Source organism: Monodelphis domestica, chromosome 1 (assembly GCF_027887165.1).
Source record: "Monodelphis domestica isolate mMonDom1 chromosome 1, mMonDom1.pri, whole genome shotgun sequence".
Classification (NCBI taxonomy): domain Eukaryota; kingdom Metazoa; phylum Chordata; class Mammalia; order Didelphimorphia; family Didelphidae; genus Monodelphis; species Monodelphis domestica.
Genome location: NC_077227.1, coordinates 425,166,614 through 425,188,174, shown reverse-complemented (window position 1 = coordinate 425,188,174; position 21,561 = coordinate 425,166,614). Strand labels below are relative to the sequence as shown.

General features: G+C 38.7%; 1 protein-coding gene across 5 annotated transcripts in view; it reads left to right on the top strand.

Moving 5' to 3' along the window:
* Positions 1-10,818: 10,818 nt before the first annotated feature.
* DENND1A (DENN domain containing 1A) overlaps positions 10,819-21,561 on the top strand; it is a 728,196-nt gene continuing 717,453 nt past the window's right edge. For 2 of the 5 annotated variants that reach the window (XM_007474630.3, XM_007474629.3), the window contains exon 1: positions 10,819-11,105. In XM_007474630.3, coding sequence (XP_007474692.2) covers positions 11,089-11,105 — 17 coding nt within the window. In that variant the 5' untranslated portion in view covers positions 10,819-11,088. The remainder of the gene's footprint in view (positions 11,106-21,561) is intronic. The other 3 variants (XM_007474631.3, XM_056812116.1, XM_007474632.3) reach the window with 2 other exon arrangements.

Below are 21,561 nucleotides of genomic sequence, written 5' to 3'. Positions count from 1 at the left end.
GCCGCCTGACTGCAAAAACAAAGACAACAGAGAGACTCATCCTGGAAACTCTCTTTGCAAATGACTGTGTTCTCATGGCCCACCAAGAAAATCATCTCCAAACCATTGTGGACAGGTTCTCTACCACAACAAAACTGTTTGGCCTGACTATCAGCCTCAGCAAAACAGAGGTGCTGTTCCAGCCTGCACCAGGGAGGCCAACTAACCAGCCATGCATTACAATCAACAGCACGCAGCTTTCTAACATCAACACTTTCAAATACCTGGGCAGCACCATCACCAACGACGGGTCCCTAGACCATGAGATTAATGCCAGGATCCAAAAGGCCAGCCAGGCACTCGGGCGGCTGCGCTCCAAAGTCCTCCAACACAGAGGTGTAAACACTGCGACGAAGCTCAAAGTGTATAACGCAGTGGTCCTCAGCTCGCTCCTGTACGGCTGTGAGACATGGACACTGTACCGGAAGCACATGAAACAGCTGGAGCAATTCCACTAACGCTCCCTCCGGTCAATCATGAGGATCCGATGGCAGGACCGAATCACCAACCAGGAAGTCCTCGACAGAGCCAACTCCACCAGCATCGAAGTCCTGGTCCTCAAAACCCAGCTACGATGGTCTGGACACGTCATCCGCATGGACCCACAGCGAATACCAAGACAGGTATTCTATGGTGAACTGTCAGCTGGACTCAGGAAACGAGGTCGACCAAAGAAAAGATTCAAGGATCAGCTAAAGTCCAACTTGAAGTGGGCTGGCATTACACCAAAGCAACTAGAACTCGCTGCCTCTGTCAGAAGCAGCTGGCGAACCCACATTAACCGTGCCGCCACCACCTTTGAAGATGAGCGACGTGGACGTCTTGCCGCTGCGCGTGAACGCCGACACCAGGCCACAACCGCACCTCCCGTAACAACTGGCGTCCCAGGCCCCATGTGCCACAAACTCTGTGCCTCAGCCTTTGGACTCCAAAGCCACATGAGGGTACACCGTAGATGATAATGCACAAAGACAATAGTCATACTCGATCACCGAGAGACTACCACTATACATTAACATTAAACTTAGAGAAAAAAATTTGAAGATCACAATAAAAACAACATTGCATAAGTTTTACAATGAAACTTAAACCAAACAATAAACTCACTTATGTAAATACATGTAACAGTGAACTATGTACATAATTTACATATATATACATATAGTACATACATACAACATATACATAAATAACATATCTATAGCTAATCATAACACTGTTAGTACCCTAACTATACATTGTTTCACTCATTTAAGCAGCGATTCAATGTAACCTAACCATGTTTATGTTTTGTGTTTATGTTTTATTATGTTGTTACTTTTGTTATGTCATGCTGTTTTGCTATTTAAATGTCAGTGTTATGGTTTTATAAGAGTTATGTTACTGTTGTATGCCACATACTTACCCCTACTTCCTCTTGAATATCCTTCTACCATTCCATAGTAGGAAATATATTTGTGTTTGTATGTGAATAAATGTTATGTTATTGTTTACTATAATACATTACATATAAAATCATTAGTCCATTTATCCTGTAATCCTCTTCATTGCAAATTTCACAAAGTCTTTAAAATGTTTAAGTTCTCAGTCTTTCATCAATGTCCAATAATTCCTGGATTTTCCTCTTCATTTGCATTGTCCTCTTCTATCCTCTTCCACAGGAATGGTCCTCTCCTTACTGATCTTTTTGACTGCAGACTCAATTTGACTGATGATTCTATCTTTCTGCAATCTATTTCCTTCTTCTTCAATGATTTGTACATTTTCATTATTTATACCATGTGCTAATTTTATATGTGAACAATGATACCAAGAATCTCTACCCAAAATTTTTACTGATGATGGAGAAACCAACACAATAGTGTAAGGACCTAACCAACTTTCCTGTGTTGCTGATGTTTTAGCAAAATTTTTTACATATACCATATCTCCTGGTTCATAATTATGAAGAGAATAATCCAAAGGACCAGTTTAAATTAATGCTCCCATTTCATGTAATTCTTTTAGTCTTTGTTGTAAAGCACTTAAATATGAAGCAAGTTGACAATCTCCTCCTAAGAGAGATGTATAGACTGTCTTACAAGTTTTTGCTTGTAGTGGAGCATGTCCAAAGAGCATTTCATAGGATGATATATGCAAATCTGCTCTTGGTCTCCTACATAAGTAAAACAAAGCTATGGGAAGAATCTCTGGCCATTTGAGATGAGTTTCAGCACAGAGCTTCTCTACCATAGTCTTTATTTCCTTATTCACAGGCTCAACTTGGCCTGAACTTTGAGGATGATATGGCACATGATATTTTGGTGTTATTCCTAGATTTTCATAGACTCTTTTCAGTATGTCTTGAGTGAAATGGGATCCTTTATCAGAGTCTATTGTTAATGGTACTCCAAATCTAGGTATAATTTACTTAATCAATACTTCCACTACAAAGCTAACTGTATTTGTATTTGATGGAAAAACTTCAGGCCATTTAGTTAATCTATCTACAATTGCCAAGCAAAACTTGTATCTTCCAGCTTTTGGCATGCTGATATAATCAATCTGCACACTCTCAAATGGACAATATGCTAAAGGTCTACCACCTAAACCTTTCTGTCTGAATGCTCCTTGATTGAATTTTTGGCAAACACAACAGCTTGAGCAGATCTTATTTGCTACAGTACTTACTCCAGGAGCAACCCATTGTCTCTTTACGGTGTCAATTACAGCTTGACTACCAAAATGACCTTTTGTGTGAATGGCTTGACACAAATAGGTATACAAGTCTTTTGGTAACAGCTTTCCTGTATCTGTTAACCATATACCATGTTCTTTTCTAGCTCCAAACTTCTCTTTCAATTTTTGTATTTCTTTTTTATTTTTTTTTAAACCCTTACCTTCTGTCTTGGAGTCAATGCTATGTATTTGCTCCAAGGCAGAAGAGTGGTAAGGGCTAAGCAATGGAGGTTAAGTGACTTGCCCAGGGTCACACAGCTGAGAAGTGTCTGAGGCCAGATTTGAACCTAGGATCTCCCATTTCTAGGCCTGGCTCTCAATCCACTGAGCTACACAATTTCTGAGTCAACATTAGCTTTTTCTAGATCATCAGATTCTATAGTTGATAAGTTCATAATATACACTGGAGCATTTCTGGCTGCAAATTTTGTCATTATGTCAGCTCTATGATTTCCTTTAGAAACAGAATCTCTTCTATTAGCATGACTTCTACAATGGATTACCGCTAGCTGTTTAGGCTTCTGGATAGCATCCAACAACTCAGTTATTATTTCTGCATGAGCCATTGGTTTTCCTGATGCAGTAATAAAACCTCATTGTTTCCAGATCTTTCCTGTTGCATGACAAACTGAAAAAGCCTAATGAGAGTCTGTGTAAATGTTTGCACTTTTACCAGCTGCCAGAAGAAATGTTTGCTTTAAAGCGATTAACTCTGCAGTTTGAGCGCTAAGATTACTAGGTAATGATACATACCACAGTGTCTCAAATTCTGTGACAACTGAAGCACCTGTACATATAATTCCATCCCATTACACAAATATTAAGATCCATCTGTGAATAAAACCAAGTCTGGATTTTCTATCGGAGTGTATTTTAAATCTGTCCTTGGCATATCTACTATATTTACTACTTCTAAGCATTCATTTAATGGTCCATCATTCTTTGGCAAATCAGGAAGAAGTGTAGCTGGGTTTAATACACTAAACCTTTTCAATGTTATGTTATCACTACTTAGAAGTATAATTTCATACTTAGATATTCGTTGGTCTGAATATGCTTGAGTACAAAATATCCTCATTAGTGCTTCTATTTGATGTGAACAGAATACTGTCAATGGACATCCCAAAACTAATTCTGATGACTTTTGAACTAACACAGCTGCAGCAGCTACACCCCTTAAACAAGGAACTGTACCTGCAGCAATTGGATCAAGCTGATAACTATAGTATCCAATTGGACGATAACTTTGTCCTAAAGTCTGTGTCAGTCCACCAGATGCAATACCTTTGGTCTCATGCACAAATAATTATAAAGGTTTAGTATAGTCTGGGATTCCAAAAGCTGGTGCAGATAAAAAAAAAATAAAAACACTTCCTTAAGCTTACTTAAGGCTTGCAGATGTTCAGGTTTGAGTTTCAGAGGTTCTGGTTCTGTATTCCTAGTTAGATCTGTTAAACATTTAGTAATTTCACTATAAGCAGGTATCTATTGCCTACAAAAATCAATTGTCCCAAGAACAGCTCCAAGTTGCTTCTTGGTCTTAGGTGCACTCAGTTTTTGGATATCAGCTATTCTTTTTTAGTGATACTTCTGGAACCCTCTGACAACAAAAACCCAAGATATTCAACAGGTGGCAAAACCCACTGAAGTTTTGCTTTAGAGATTTTATGTTCATGCCTATATAATTCAATCAAAAGAATCTTGCTATCTCTCAAACACACTTTAGCAGATGGAGATGCTAGGAGGCTATCATGTACAAAATGCACTATTTTACTTTCCTTGAATGATATTGTTTTAAGATCTCTGTTCAAAATTTGAGAGAATTGGCTCAGGCTGTCACAGAATCCCTGTGGAAGATGAGTGAACGTCCACTGGGCACTGTCTCACGTGAAAGCAAAGATCTTTTGAGAATCCTTGTGAATTGGTATCGAGAAAAATGCTGAACATAAATCCATTACGGTGAAATAGCTTGCTTGACTTGGAATGGATGATATTATAGGAGCTGGGCTTGGTACTACAGGATGAGTCTTAATTACATGATCATTTACAGCTCTTAAATCCAGTATGAATCTATAGACAACTTTACCATCTTGATCGAGCTTTTGTTTCTTTTTGGCAATATGGGAGTACTGTAATTTGAAAAACACGGTATTATGATCCCTTGTTGAATTAGGGACTCAATAATAGGTCTTATTCCGTCTATAGCTTCTTTACTCAAAGGATATTGAGGAACACAAGGAACTGGTCCTTCCTTGGTTCTCACTATCACTGGATCAGCTGATTTCAATAGGCCAACCTCTGTGGAAGTCTTTGCCCATAAACCTTCTGGTATATCCTCAGGAATAGATAGATGGAATTCAACTCATTCTCTGCACTGACTGAATGCAAGAATAGCAATGGAAAGGCTTTCAGATATTCTTCTGGGAGTTGTAATGATATATCCTCAGTGTCAGTACATTGAATCATTGCTTGTAATTTACAAAGCAAGTCCCTCCCGAGAAGGTTCATTGGGCATCTAGGCAAACATAGAAAGGCATGTTCCATGCTTAATGGACCAAGGGTAATAATTTTAGGTTGTAATTTAGCTACTCTCTCTGGTTTTCCAGTAGCTCCAATAACTTCCATAGTACCAACAGCTCTACAATCTTTAGGAAGACTTCGCAAAATTGATTTACTGGCTCCAGTATCCACCAAAAGATCATATATCTGATCCTCTATAGTTACTAAAACACAGGGTTCAGTGCTATTTGGGGGTTGGAAGGTTTCAAGAATTGGTGCAAACACGGTAACATCAGTACAAAGCTCAGTCATTTCTTATCCATCCAAGTCAACATCTGCATGAACTATATGACTTTCCCAGGATTTTGCATCATCAGCTTCTATATTACTCTCATTGGTCCTTAAATTTTCCATCTTAGTATCATTGTTCCCATTTACAATTTCATTATTATTTAGTTTATATTCTTCATTAATTTCTCTTATCATACATCCATTAGGATTGTCTATTAAATTTATATTACAATGTTCTTTCTCTGTACAATTATTTACACCAACTATATTCTCCTTTGATTTAATTAATTCGTTTGTATCACCATGTATTTTATTTTCATTACTCCCCTTTTCATTTATCCTCAACTCATTTGCAATTATATCACACTCATTCCTTGATTCATTCTCATGTATTTCCTTGGCAAACCTTCATAAGACAGTATTCTTACTCTGGTCACCCTTTACAACCTGGCTATAGTTAGGCCTTGCTCCAGCATTTACCCAAGCCTTCATAGTATTTAAACCAGGTGCTTGTTGTCCCTGGCATACAGGCATTTTGACATTGATTGGTATACCTAGTTTGATTATTGTTATTATTTGCATTCCATCTATTATTATTATAATTATTACTATTCCAGTTATTGTTTCTATTATACCCATTACTTATCTCCTAACCTGATTCCTAAAGCAGTAGTCTCTGAACAGATGTCCAAGGTGATCACACAGAAAACACTGTCTGGGGCCTGATCTCCTTTCATTTTGTTTATAAGTATTAATAGTATACCTTGGCTGTACAAATCTTAACACAGCCACAGATTTTATTTCTTTGATTTCACTCTCTCTAGCCTTTGATTCAGCTTCCTTCAATTTCCTCTTTAAGTCCTCAACAATAGTATCCCTGTCATCATTACTTTCCTCCGAGTCTGTAATTAAATATGTGGCCTTCCTCCTTAGATCATCCAACTCTAATTCCTCACAGTCAGGGTAATTTGTTTTTAAAAATTACCTGATCTTTGGGACAGCATTTTTTTTTAATTTAAAGATTATTTTATTTGGTCATTTTCAAACATTATTCATTGGAAACAAAGATCATTTTCTTTTCCTTCCCCCCCTCCCCCACTCCTGCCACCCCTCCCATGTCTGATGCTTGATTCCACTGGTTATCACATGTGTCCTTGATCTGAACCCATTTCCATGTTGTTGGTATTTGCATTTAGAGTCTCTCCTCAATCATATTCCCTCAACCCCTGTAGTCAAGCAGTTGCCTTTCCTCGGTGTTTTTACTCCCACAGTTTGTCCTCTGCTTGTGGATAGTGTTTTTTCTCATAAATCCCTGCAGATTGTTCAGGGACATTGCATTGACACTAGTGGAGAAGTCCATTATGTTCGATTGTACCACAGTGTATCGGTCTCTGTGTACAATGTTCTCCGGGTTCTGCTCCTTTTGCTCTGCATCACTTCCTGGAGGTTGTTCCAGTCTCCATTGAATTCTTCCACTTTATTATTCCTTTTAGCACAATAGTATTCTATCACCAACATATACCACAATTTGTTCAGCCATTCCCCAATTGAAGGGCATCCTCTCATTTTCCAATTTTTTGCCACCACAAAGAGCAGGGCTATGAACATTCTTGTACATGTCTTTTTCCTCACTATCTCTTTGGGGTACAAACCCAGCAGAGCTATGGCTGGATCAAAGGGCAGACAGTCTTTTATCACCCTTTGGGCATAATTGGGACAGCATTTTTAACAAAGACCCTCTTAATATGTGCAATTGAGTTCTCTTCCAGTGGATCCATTCCCAATAAAGTTTCATTTGCCTTGGTTATCCTTTCCAGGAAAACTGCAGGAGCTTCAGAGACCTTATGTTTGATTGCCTCAAATTTTGACCATGAATTGGGCCTTATGGTATAACTTCCCATTACCTCCAGAATGGGAGGTAATTGCATCTCTTGCCTCTACTAACATCTCACAAACTCCCTCTTCAGATGTATCTAACTTCAAATCCTCTGGCCAGGATTGCAAGAACGGTTCTGTTCTAGTCTCCTGAATAAATTTGGTTCTTTCTCTCTTAGTCAAGATCTCCTTCATCAGTAGGGCAAAATCATTGAAGTCTGGATCGTACAAATCAGTTGCCCTATGCATCTCCTTAATCACCCTATTAGGTTCGTCATGGCGTTCTCTTCCTAATGGACTCAAGGTCTTCTGGGGAAAATCTCTTATGTATTTTAACTTTATGGACTTCATTTTGTTTTACCACTGGCATATCTCTACATGGGCACAAAGAAATTATTCCTGCTACTTCCTCTTTATCTAGTCTATTTAAGTTTTTCCCATTATTCTTTACTCTGTTGGTGCAAAGCCTTGAGTCATATTCAGGTTTATTAAGTGCTCGAGGATATCTAGTTGGAATTTCATTTGCATAACCATCATTTTCATGTCATCCCTTCTAAATCAGTTCACCAGATATTTTAGACACTTAACACATAGGCACACAGAGCCACGAGACTTATAGACCACACAGGCACAGGTTACAGCCAGGGGTACATAAACCATAATGTCACATAGCTTAACATCCATTAGGGGTTTCAGACAGTCCATAGCAAACACATACTGACAATAATTAGGGAACATCACAAATACAAAATATGGTACATGTAGAAAATAATCAAAGAACAGAAATAGTATATTGCTAAACATGCCTACAGACATGCCAGCTTCCATTGTAAGATTATTACTACAATGTATATTGTACATAAACTAAAGACAACACAAATCAATTTCAAACAATCAAAACAGTTTTTTTTCTTAAGATGGCTGCCCTAAGATGGCTGCGGGGGTCTGTGGTGCAGCTTCAGTAACCCCTTCAGGAAGTCAACCCTCAGAATTCTATGTAACCCCCTAAGCTCTTAGATAGCTAAGTACACAGAGAAATATACAATCATACAAGAAATAAATACAATATACAGATTTTTAACCTAGCTGGCTTCGCCAAACTGCTTATTCTTATTTAAAAAACTAACTATGCTAACTAGGTTACTAAACTAAAACTTAACCAGGTTCCCAAATCTTATTCAGCAGGGCTCCGAAAAAGCCAGTTAGAGCCAGGATCTGTTATTGTTAGATGTCCAAGCAAGTCCTGATGTCCAAGTGAGACTGAATGCTGCCAGCAGCTAGATACAGGAACTCTTCCTCAGTTCAACACAGGGAAAATCCTCTTCAGATCCCTCTTCAGACCTTCCTCTTTACTTCCTCAGGAGACCAGAAGAAAAGTCCGTTGGGGCAAGATGGAGTCTTCCCAGATCCTCCAGCTCAGGCTCCCATGTGACCCTTGGTCACATGCCACTTGAGTTAATCATATCTAAGTTTGCACTTTTCAGTTCTTGCACAGTTTTGCAAATTGCAAACCTTTCCATCCTTTATCACGTATCTATAGAACCTAGCTGGGGATGGGGAGGGAGACTGAAGACAGTCAGTGAAAAAAGCATGAATTCAGGAACTAGAGTGTCATACTTGAACACCAACATGAAGGCTCCTCTATTGCTCTCTGAGTGACCCTCATTTTTAATACTATGGAGGCTTAAGTGCTTCATAAATCACAGCCATAGAACAACACAAGAATTAAAAAGATAAAGCTTTTTGGAAGTAGTTTGTGATCAGGTAAAGAGCTCTGCAAATTCCAAAAGATAATTCAGCTTCTTTCCCCCCACTTTTCCCTCACCCCCTCTTATTTAATACTGGACTTAACTCATCCATTTATAGTGATTGTCAGAGATTATATATACATGTATGTGTCTATATACACATACATAAACAGACCTATGGACAAGCTATAGCAATTACATAATGATTCTGCAGAAATAGATGGTCTTGGCTCTCCATTTAGGGGAATGTAGGTGTTCTTTGTAGGGAGGAGTTGGTTTCCATAGAGAATTGTAGGAGAAGGTAGGTGGTCTGTATAGTGGAAGTCCAAGAGAGGCTCTAGGGGAAGACAAATCCTCCCATAAGGGAAAGTTGGGAGGAGAGGGAAGAAAGCAACACCTAGGGAAAGAAGCTAGTGAGTCGCTTAAGTTACCTGTAGGTCTCCTCAAATCAAAACAAGAAGCTTTAGTTAAGCACTTACTATATGCTAGGCACTGTGCTAGCACTAGGTATACAAAGAAAGGCAAAAAACAACCACTGCTCTCAAGGAGCTCACAATCTTATGGCATGCATATACAGATATACAGTCATTTGTATCCATTCATATATATGTATCCATCTTATTTGTACATAGTTGTTTGCATATATAAACTACTATATATGAACAAGATCAACATATAACATATATGTATCTCTATATATGTATCTATCTTGTTTGGATGTAGTTATTTGCATTATATATAGTTGCATGTATGTTGATAGTTGTTTTATATATGTACACAGTTGTTTATATATGTGTATTTTATATACACACATGTGTATATATTAATACACACCTATGCACACATATCTAAACTTCAGCTGGGACTTGAAAGAAGCTAGGGAAGCTGGTAATCTGAGATTGAGGAGAGAGAACATTTCAGACTGGGGGAAGTGAAAATGGTTGTATTTGGGAGATGGAGTGTTTTGCTTGCAGAACAGCAATGAGATCAATGCCATTGGATCAGTTGAGTAAGTAGTTAGGAAAACTGGAAAGGTAGGAAGGGGCCAGAAGATTTTGTACTTGATCCTGGAGGTAATGGAGCCAATGGAGTTCATGGAATGGGGGTGGGTGGGTGACATGGCCGGATCTACTCTTTAGGAAGATTACTTGGACAGCTGAATGGAGGATGGACTGGAGTGGGTAGAAATTTGAGGCAGGCTGTCCAAGGCAGGCTATTGCAATAGTCTTGGGGTGTAACAATGTCTGAGAAGAGAAGGGGGCATATACGAGATGCAAAGTAGAAATGACAAGACTTGGCAATGACTGAATAGATCTAGTAAAGGAAAGGACACACAATTATTGTAAACACTAGATTTAGATTTAGGAGTCAGACTATCTGGATTTGTTCCTATCAGGGTGACATTGGGTAAGTCACTTCTCTCTGAGCCTCTTTTTACTCTTCTGTAAAATGAGATTGTTGGTTTAATCGTTAGTTCCTCTTCCAACTTGAACTCCAAGATCCTATGACGATGGCTGCCTTTCAACACGCTTTTCCTCTTTTTTTTTTACCCACCCCTTTCTCTGTCCTATACCAAACCTTCCCTGGGCTATGCCCAGAAGCGTCCGGACTACAAGTCCCGGCAGGCTCCACGCGGCGGGAAGCCGGTGGGGCGGGGTTGGGCGCGTGTCTGAGCCTTTGCCTCAGCCTCTTATCTGAGTGTAGCGGGGAGGGAGGCTACTGAGCCGTGGGGTTTAAGCGCGCGCGCGCGGCGGCGGGAACGCGCCCCAGCAACCATGGCGTTTCCCGGGACCAAGCAAGTGAAATAGACCCGGGTGGGGGCCAGAGGGGCGGGGCGGAAGAGAGAGAGGCAGGCAGGGAGAGGCTGGGGCCGGGCAGCACCGAGTGGGGCCTGGGCCCATGAGGAGTCCCGGGGACCATGGGCTCCAGGATCAGGTGAGCGCGGGCAGGCAGGCCTGGGGCTAGGGAGGCCGGGATGAGGTGTGGGGAAGCCGGGTTGCAGAGGCCGCGGGCCCGGGGGACTTGTTGCAGTGACAGGAAGGGCCTCTTCTGCTCCGGGGTGGGAGTGGGGGCGCGAGCTATGGAATGGAGGGGGGGAAGTTGCCATGGTGACTAGAGAGGACTAGAGTGTGAATGGGGGGTGAAGCTGGCAGCTGGTCAGGCGCCTCCTGGGCCCCGGGTGGGGGCGGGGCCAGGGCCCCCAGAAAGGGGAGGGGGCGAGGAGGGAAACTCCGCCTGCGGTGGGGTAGTGGGAACTGGTAATGGGAGTCTAGCAAGTGTGAGGGTCGCAAAGTGAGGGAACATGTGGGTAAGATGGGTTATAGTATCCTAGAAATAGGAACCTTTGGTATCCACTCTATCTCCCTCGTTTTACAGAGGGGCAGTATGGTTTAATGGTAAGAACTCTGGTATTGGAATGAGGAAAACTGATTTCAGAATACCCGATCCCACACATTAATAGCTGGGCGACTCACTACTTTTCTCATCTGTAAAATGTAGAAAATAACGATTGCACCACCAACCCTATAAGGTTCTCGTGAGGAACTTAAAAACACTGTAGAAATAGGCATTCTATTTTTACACGTGAGGAAACTGAGGCTGAAAAAGGATAAGTGACTTGCTCAAAATCACTTAGTTTTTAAGGGTCAAGAAAGTGGCTGGCATGCAGATCTGATTCTAAATTTGTTGGGTGGAGATGGGATTTCCAAAAGCCCTGGGGGTAAGGAGGGGAGGGAGAAGTATTGGAAAGGAATCTTTAGAACTTTAGAACTTAGAAATACTCTTCTCTATAAAAGCCTCTTTGGTCGAGGAGAAAAAACTGAGGGCCAGAGAAGGAAAGCGTTTGGGGAGAATATTCCAATTTTCTTCTTTTTAGAGATGTGGAAACTGAGAAAAGTAGAGTTAATATAACTTGCCCAAAGTCACAAAAGTGGTAAAGTTAGGATTTAAACCTTGATACTTCGATTAAATCTATTGATTGTTTTTCCCATAATTTAAAGGGAGTCTGGGTGGGGATGTAGATTGGTGTCAACACTCTAATAGTATTTATTAAATGTTTACTCTTTGTCTGGCACTGTGCTAAGCTTCGAGAAGTGTTATAGTTTTTTAAGTTTGTATCTTCTCCTTCTGTGTTTCTTGAGTGCTCTTATCATGTCTTACACATACATTGTATCATTCCAAGTACCAAGCTTAGTATTTTGTACAAAGGTTTTGTTGAATCAATGCATAAATCAATATGTAGTAGGAACATCCAACTTAAGTGCCTTGACAAATGTAATATGTAAAGTGCTTTGCAAACCTTAAAGCACTATGCCAGTGCTAGCGACTAGTATTTTTGCTAATGGGGTCATTGCTGTGGCCCAGTGCCTTTCTCTGCAACTAGCCTTTGGTGCTATAACTTCATTAGTAGACTGATACCTGGGCAGTTGTTCTCATTGTAGAGATGGCTCAGTCCCTCAATTATTTCATAGATGTGAGATTATCCTTAGTCTATTTTTAAAAAGCCCTTACCCTTCTGTGTTAGAATCAATCATTTCCAAGGCTGAAGAATAGTAGGGGCCATAGAAATAGGAAGTATTTGAGGCCAAATTTGAACCCAGAATGTCTAGTCTCCAGATTTGGCTCTCGATCCACTGAGCCACCAACTGCCTCTATGACCTATTTAGCCTATTTTTAAAAAGAAAATGACAGTTTTTATTATTAGGTGGGGGGAGGGAAATCTGCATGCAACCCTCTGCTATATGAATTATGTCCTTGAGTGGAAATTGGTACTTGTTTGAATACTGCTAGACTTTGTGAAATTCTTAAGACATGAAAGTCAAAGTTTTGTCCTCAGTATTCTCATCTGGCTATTTAAAGGAGATGGTGTTTATAATCACTATGCTTATCATTATAATATATAGCTCTTTTTTTTTTGCATTTTATTACTTCACTAAAATTTTACTTTGATACCTAATCATGTAGAGTAAGTGGTGCTGGGTATTTGAAAATTGCCAGTGGAGTGAAAGCTCTGGTAGGCCCTACCAAAAGCCCTGGCTCATCTTTCTAAACTGGAAAGACTTTGAATATAGGTCTAGAAATGGAGTAGAGAGGCTTAATCATCAGAGTGATTAATTTTTTTTAAATTTTGTCAAGGATCTCTCATAAACCATTAAATTATAGAGGATCATATCAGCATAGGTTTATAGCTAGGAGGGATCTTGTAGTTCTACTCCCATATTTTATAGCTGAGGAAACTTGCTTAAAATAATACAAGGTGGTAGGTGGTAGAGCTGGGATTTGAAGACATGTCCTCTGACTACAAATCCAATGTTTTGTTTTGTTTTTAAACCCTTACTTTGTCATAGAATTTATACGGTGTATTGGCAGAAGAGAGACAATGGGGGTTAAGTGACTTGCCCACGGTCACACAGCTAATCTGTGTCTAAGGCCACATTAGAACCCAGGACTTCCTGTCTCTGGGATTGTCTCTCAATCCACTGAGCCACCCAGCTGCCTCCAAATCCAAAGTTTTTTTTTTTTTTAATGCTGATGATTTTAAAAATATACAATTATAGAAGAGAACCTCAGAGGCTTTCCATTCCAGCCTCCTCATTTTACACATGAGAAAACTTAGGCCCTAGGAAGTTGAATGATTTTCAGGTTAACACAGGTATTAATCATCAAAGGTGAGGTCCTGCCATAATGATGATGATGATGATGATAACTAGCATTTATATAGCACTTTAAGATTTACAGAGCACTTTCCAAATATCTCATTTTATCTTCACAAAAACCCTGAGATAGGGTAGTGCTATTGCTATTATCTTTATTTTACAAATGGAGAAACCAAGGTGGACAGGTTTAGTGACTCGGTCCAGGATCACAGTGAGGCAGGATTTGAATTCAGATCTTCCTGGCTGCAGTTCCAACATTCTAGCTGATGTGACACCTACTTGCCTTATTTCCACTGACTCCCTCTGTCTATCTTCCCAACAAATAAGTACAGTTCAGCAGAACAAGCCATCATATTGACTCTGTTTGAAACCTATAATTCATAGCCTTTGGCATTTTTCAACTTCTTTCCTTTGCAGTCATTATTAGTCACTGTATTGCTCTTAAATCTTTAATTGTGGTCATGGTATATGTTGCTCACTTGGTGTACTAACTTTGCTCTGCATCAGTTCTCAAGTTTTTTGGAATTCTTCATATTTGTTATTTCCTATGGCACAATAATATTCCATTGTATTTATATACCAGTTTGTTCATACATTCCACAATTGATTGACTTCAGTGCCCTTTCCATTGTATTATACTGCCTATGTTAATGGCGAAGCATTATGATTCTAATCAGCAAAGGAAGGAGTACCCACACTGAGAAAATTAAAAAGATTTTAGAGTTATTCAAGACTCTATATCACTTAAAAAAATTCTTATTTTCTGTCTTAGTAACAACTCAAGATAGAAGGGCAAGGCAATTGGGGTTCAGTAACTTGCCTAGGGTCACAGAGCTTGAAAGTGTCTGAGGTCATATTTGAACTCAGGTCCTCCTGACTCCAGGCCTGGTGCTCTATCTACTATGCTACCTACCTGCCCCTATTCTCTATCACTTTAAAGTTGATAAAAAAAGACAATCCTTTAAGATAAAGAATGAAAGTGTTATTATCCCGATGATATAGAGGAAACAAAGTCAGGTGAAATAATTTACCAGTAGTTACCTAGCCAGATGGTGTTAGGGCTGGAACAACTGAAGGCCCGTGCTTGCTCTACTACACTGGTTGCTTGATATTTTGTGTGTCTGCCTGGTCTTATAAGACTGTGTTCTCCTCTTTAAAATTTTTATATCCTCGCTTTTGAAAAGAAAACTTTTTTGTATATGGAAAACAGAAGAGGTATGAAGACAGAAGATTTGTAGCTATATTTCTGTTGTAACCGAACCTGAGACTGTGTTTTCCAAATAAACAAATGCTATTCCTGAATTTCAAAAAGTCCTAGAGCTGTGGGTTGAGTTTTTTTTTTAAAGCTACTTGTAAGTTATTTCTAGATTCCAATGTAATTTTGTTTACATTGCTACCATCTTAAAGACTTAGGAAATGTAATTTTCAAGTGAAAGAATGGTCATGTTTTTGGTATCTCCTTTTTCTGCCAGGATCTCCTGATAGAAAAAGAAAGTTGGAAGGGTTTTCTATTCCAACACCCTTGTATTTATAGATGAGAATACTGCAGCATAGAGATGGGGGAATGATGGAATAGTGGTGTGGTGGAAAGAACATTGGCTTTGGGACAGAAGACTTAAGTTTAAATTTCAGCTTTGCTGCTAAGCATCTGTGTGACCTTAAGCAAGTCACTTATTTTTTTATTTTTTTTATTTTTTGGGGGGGGGAGGATCTTCATTTCCTTATATGAGAATGAGGGGATTGGGTTAGATAATACTTTCTAGGAATTATCTTTTTCTGTGCTTAAGGTCATTCAGGTAGCTGAAGAAAGAGTCAGAATTCAAACTCATATCCTCTGGAGTTCAAGCCCATTGCTCTTTCTATTATATTACTCTACACTGGTTTCTTTGCTGCTATATGTTCCCTACTTCTTCCCTACCTATGGACCCCTGGATGCATTAGCTACATGTAGTCATAATGCTTTTTCCTCAGTTTCCTTTAGAAATGTCTGAGTGCTCTGCCTCTTCTGTTGCTAGAGACTATTCTCTTACCTGCTGCATCTCTAGTGTAGCCTTTTTCTAAAGCAATTGACTTTTTGCATTTTAAATTCCTGTTATCGTAAAGATGATGAAATTGGTTTATTTCATTGTTTTTTTGAGATTTGTGCCTGTGAAAGTTAAGAAGGGGAAGAGCTCAAGGGTGGGGCTGACAGTTATTTTTCCTGGAACATTGGCCTCCAAGTTTTATTACTGATAGGCTGTGTGACTCTAGTGTTGCAATCTTCATCGAATCATAGAAGGGAACATTTGAACAGAGTTTTAGAATTAGAAAGGACTTTGAAATATGTCAGGCTGGCAAGGGTGCTTAAAGCACAGAAAGTTAGATCATAATATTCCAGATCAAGAAGCGATCTTAAGAGTTAATTTAAGCCAGATCCAATCTTATAGGAAAATGTTACAGGACTCTTGAGTGCCCTTTACATTGTTGGCCAGCTCTAATGGTTAGAAAAACCTTTCTGATATCAAACTGAAATTTGCCTCCCTCTAACTCCTGCCCATTGGTCTTACTTCTACTCTCTGGGATTGAATAGAATAAATCTTGTGCTTTCTCCTTATGAATTTGGGATTTTTTTTTCCACTTGAAAACTGTGTTGGGTATGTATGAATAAGGTACTGAAATATTTGTTGAATAACTCTGGACAAATTTGCTGCTTATAATGAAAAAGTGAGAGAGAAAAAATAAGAACATAGCACTTATTTTATATTTTCCTCGGGTTGCAGTTAACTTAAAAAAAGGTTAAGAATCTCATTTTACAGAATTTTGGAGCTGGAAGGAACCTTAAAGAGTCCCTCTCCACCCTTATTTTTCAGAGAAGGAAACTGAAGTCCATAGAATTTAAGTAACTTGCCTCAGATTAAACAGGAAATTCAAGGCAAAACTGGCAATAAAACTCATGTCTTCTGATTCTTGCGGCAGTTATTTTTCCATGATTTGACACTAGCCTACAGATAAGCAGAGCCTATGTGACTTTAGAGCCTTATCCATAGTGTGTATTCAATAAATATTTATTGTATGAATGAAAATTAGGAGGTAAAAATTTGAAATAAATGAAGCGTGCCAGTAAAAAATTTGTTACTTCTTACAAAAGAGTTGTACCACAGACATTTATTTATTAAAGCATTGTATTCAGAGAACTATGTAGGTTTAGGTTTCAGTAGAGTCACAGAATCAGAATCTTCTGGCTAAAGGTGAACTGTGAGGTCATTAAGCATTAGAATTCCTCTGATGATAGCCCTCACTAGGGCTCATTGGACCTTAAAAAATTCACTACTTTCTGAGATACTGCATTTCAGTTTTGGACAGCTCTTATTGTTAGGAGTTTTCCCTTGAAATTTACTTCCCTGAAACTTCTACTCATTGGTTCTGTTTTTGACCTCTGGGACCAAGGAAAACAAGTCTCATTCCTATTCTACAAGACTGACCTTCATATATTTGAAGAGAATTATATTTCCCTTAAATCTTTGCATCCTCAATCCTTCCATTTAATTCTTCAGTTATCTTCCAGTCTTGGTCACTGTCTTTGATACATTCCACCTCATTAATACTTCCCCAAGTATTTATTTCCTAAACTGAGAATCTAGCATGGTATAGTAGAAGAACCATGGACTTTGAATTGAATTAGAGACCTGGTTTTGGAACTTCTGAACTGCCTGACCTTGGACAAATCATTTGAATTCTCTTGCAATTTAGTAAACTCATCTGTAAAATAGAGGATAGGTTTAGAATTAAATTGAGCAATGAAAAGACATGTGACATTGTTACTTCCCTGTTGTCACATAGTCATTGTCAGGATTTGAATCCAGGATTTCTTGACTCTGATATCAGTCCTTTAGCCATTATGCCACATTGTTCCTTTAATACCATAATTAATAAGCCAGTTGCTGTCCTGCATTGATGGAGTTTTCATCCCAGCAGTTCCTGATGTAGTCACCGGTTAGGACCAAAATCAGATGGGAATTTTAAGACTGATAATCCTGATCTCACAGGTTGGAGTAAAGGAAAGGCTTAATCATATGATTGGGCTGTTGCCTCCTCCTATTGCAAAAGCTATTAGTAACAGCTACAGGGAAGTGAAGAGACCTGCACTTCTGTGAGACAGGGTCAGTCAGCAGCTGAGATTCAGAAATTTCAAGTTAGTACTAGCTAGCCATTAACTCTTTTGCTCTTGATAAAATACAGCAAAGCAGACAGCTTTGGTTCTTTGGTGTTTTAGAGGCTCTCTGCTTTAAAAGAAATATTGCCATAATATCTCAGTGCCTTGAAAGGGAACTTATGGAGCATGGACTTGTATTAAATGTAAAGTTTATTCAAAATGAGCCTTCTTATTCTTGGAATTAGACTGTTTTGGATTATTAGTTTAGGGGAATTGAAAGAGCATTTGGTTTCTAGCTATGAGATCTGAGTTTGAACCCTGACTGTCACTGTTTGAAATCTCTTCACCTCTCTAAATCTCAGTTTCATCACCTGTAAAGTGGGAATAAACATATCTGTCTCACAAGGTTGGTGGGAGGAAAGTGCTCTTAAGTCCTATAGGACTGACTAATTTATTATTACTATGACTAGGTTCACAAGTTTCCATGTCAGAGTTGGAGAAAATAAACCATTTGTGATTGCCTACCCCTGGTTGACTTGAACTCAAGGCATGCAATTAACACAGTCTTTGCTTTTTAGGGAGTTTACATTCTATTAGGGAGTTACAAAATAATTTCCTTCTTTTTTTTTAACCTTGACTTCTGTCTTAGAATCAGTACTGTATATTGTTCCCAAGTAGAAGAGTTGTAAGGGCTAAGCAATGGAGGTTAAGTGACTCGCCCAAGGTCACAAAGCTAGGAATTCTCTAAGGCCAAATTTGAACCCAGGATCTCCCATCTCCAAGCCTGGCTTTCAATCTACTGAACTACTTAGTAGCTCTGTGTGCAAAATAATTTCAAGAGGGATGGAGAGCTAGTCATTGAGGTGGGGGATGGGCAGGAAAAGTCTTATGTAGAGCATGTTACCTGAGCTATGTTTACAAGGAATCTGATTCTGAAGCAGAGGAGAGAAGGAAGAACATGCCACACATAGGGGGTCACATACAAAAAAAATGGAGGTAGGAATTGGAAGAGAAGAGCTAGCAGATCTCACAAAAAAACCAGGTTTTTCACAAATGACTTTATGAAAAGCCATGTCTTAGGCAGTTTGAAAGTCAAACTGTGAGACAGAACTTGTGTTGCTCTTGTTTTTTTTTTTAAATAACTTAATTTGCTTGTGAAATTGAATCAGAATCATTTCAAATGTGACCATTCCACTTGTTCTCTTTGAATCATTGGTAGACATTTAAAGTGACTCTGGGATAATTCTGATTATAATGTGTAAATATATCTGGGTGTAATTGTCCACATTGCTTGATGGAGTAATTAGGGCCGTATCCAGAAGCCCTGTGACCTTCTAAATATTTTTAGTTTCTAGAGCTTTAAACTCTATTTAAAAATATAGAAAACTATATAAAAATAGAAGCAAGAACCCTGGACTAAGGTTTAGGAGGCTTATTCCTGGGGAATAGATTATGGTTCAATCTAAGGAAGTATTTTCCAACTATTCTAAGGATCTAACAGTGGAACTGGTTGTTTTGGGTGGTAAGTGAGGATCAACCCTGGAGGTCAATAGAAATTGCTTATGCTTCATGTTAGTTAGACCATTTCTAAGATTTCCTTTAACTTTATGAATCCAAGATCCCTGCTAATATTCTAGGATGTCATGACTGAGGGAGGACAAAATAAATGTCATGAAGTTAGCACCCTGGAAAGCTCCTGAAAGGAGCTTTAAACATGAGCAGACATGTACCTGGCCTGATCAAGCAATTAAAACTGGCAAAGCTTGAACAGATATGTTTAAATCTTATTTAGTCTTGAAATAATCCCTGTGGATTGGAATGTGGTTAATATAAAGTAATTTAACTGATAACATAGACACATTGCCAGAAACTATACCGCAGTCTAACATTGGCTGTGTTAACATCCTAGAATTTATTTTCATGCATCAAGTGAAGGAAGTGGGTTATAAGTCATTAAAGGAAGCATTCTAAGTGAGTTTGAAGCAACCTGACACATTTATAGACCTAGGGAGGAGAAGATGAAATATATCATAGTCTAGGATTGAGAAATCTGGGTAAGAGGGCTAATTCAGCATTTGTCTGATGTTTCTTATTCCCTGGGATCCTTGCCTAATCCAATATTACACAAATATATATATATATATATATTTCTCTAATAGATGCTTATTTAGTGCCTGTTTTTGTTGCTAGCACTATGGAAGAAGCAAGTCCGTGCACTAGGTGTTATGAGATCAGAATTCTATCACAATTCTAGTCTTGGCTCTATAAGCCATTTTTCTTTTCTGGATCCTAGTTTCTTCTATAAAATGAGGGAATTTAGACTAGATTTCATTAATTTGTAACATTCTATGTTCTAAGACTTCTTTGAACATTAGTATTCTTTTATATTCTAAGGTCCCTTCCATTTCTAACATTTTGTCTTTTTAAGATATTTTCTAGCTCTCACATTATAAGACTTCCTTGATTCTTTTTCTAACTGTAGCAAAGTCTACCCATTTACCAGGAGTGAGAGGAGGATGGGATGTGGATTGAGGTCTGGGTGTGTTTATCTGATTGGAAGGCTGATGCTTGGAAGCTAAAAAATGGAGTGTTTATTTTTATTTTGTTAAACTTCTTGGGGGAGGGGATCTGGATTTTGGTTTGTAGTTCTGAAGGTACAGCATTTTCATGGCCCTTTGGGATAAAAGGTCTCAATGTTTCCAACATTCTTTTTGTTTAAAACTGGCTTTGTTGGGCAGTGGGAAAATAAACAAGAAAGGAAAACAAACCAGAGAAAGCAGAGCCTCAGTCTAGTTCCAGTTATTCTTAAGTGAGTCAAACAGTCATTATTTCCCAAATCCCTCAGAAGTACACTGAGATAAAATAAATCAATTCAATAAAAATGTATTTTGAGAAGTAATGTGGCATTCCTATGTTTAAATCCTGGCTCTGCTTTTTATTAACTAAGTGACTGGACAGTGTTTTTCCTGGGCTGAAGTGAGAGGGACTACTAATATTGAAAGCAAAACACCATTGCTCCTTTAATTACAGCATCTTTGCCTTTGTGTAGCTGTTTCATTAGAGTTCAGATGGCCAAGAGGGATCATGGAGCGGTAGATATATTAGGGAACTTAGTGGTCATATAATCCAGCTCTATCCTTTTATAGATGAAGAAACCGAGGTCTAGCCATTTGCCCAGGGTCATAAAATCAATAAATGATAGTGCCAGAATTTGAACCTGGGTCTTCTGACTAAATGCAGGGTGCTTTCTTTCCTTTGTGATTCTAAGAATATTATTAGAGGTGACAGATTACAAGTAAAGTCTTATATACAGTTAATCATTTTATAACAAGTCTCAATTGTGTCTTACATTCTTTTCTTCAGATGTTAACCTGTTGAGGAGTCAGTTAGAAGGTGCCTTTTGCTAAAATATTCCATTTTAGGATTAAGATGACAAATGGAGATTTTTTGCCTGATTCTTTAATCTGGAGGCATCAAGATTTATTACATGATAGTTGTTTGTTGACTGTATTGGAAAGTATATATAATTTCTTTTTGCACAGTTGTTAGTTAATATTCAAATGATGTACTATATTGGAGTAGTATATTGGCTGAGTTTAGTGAG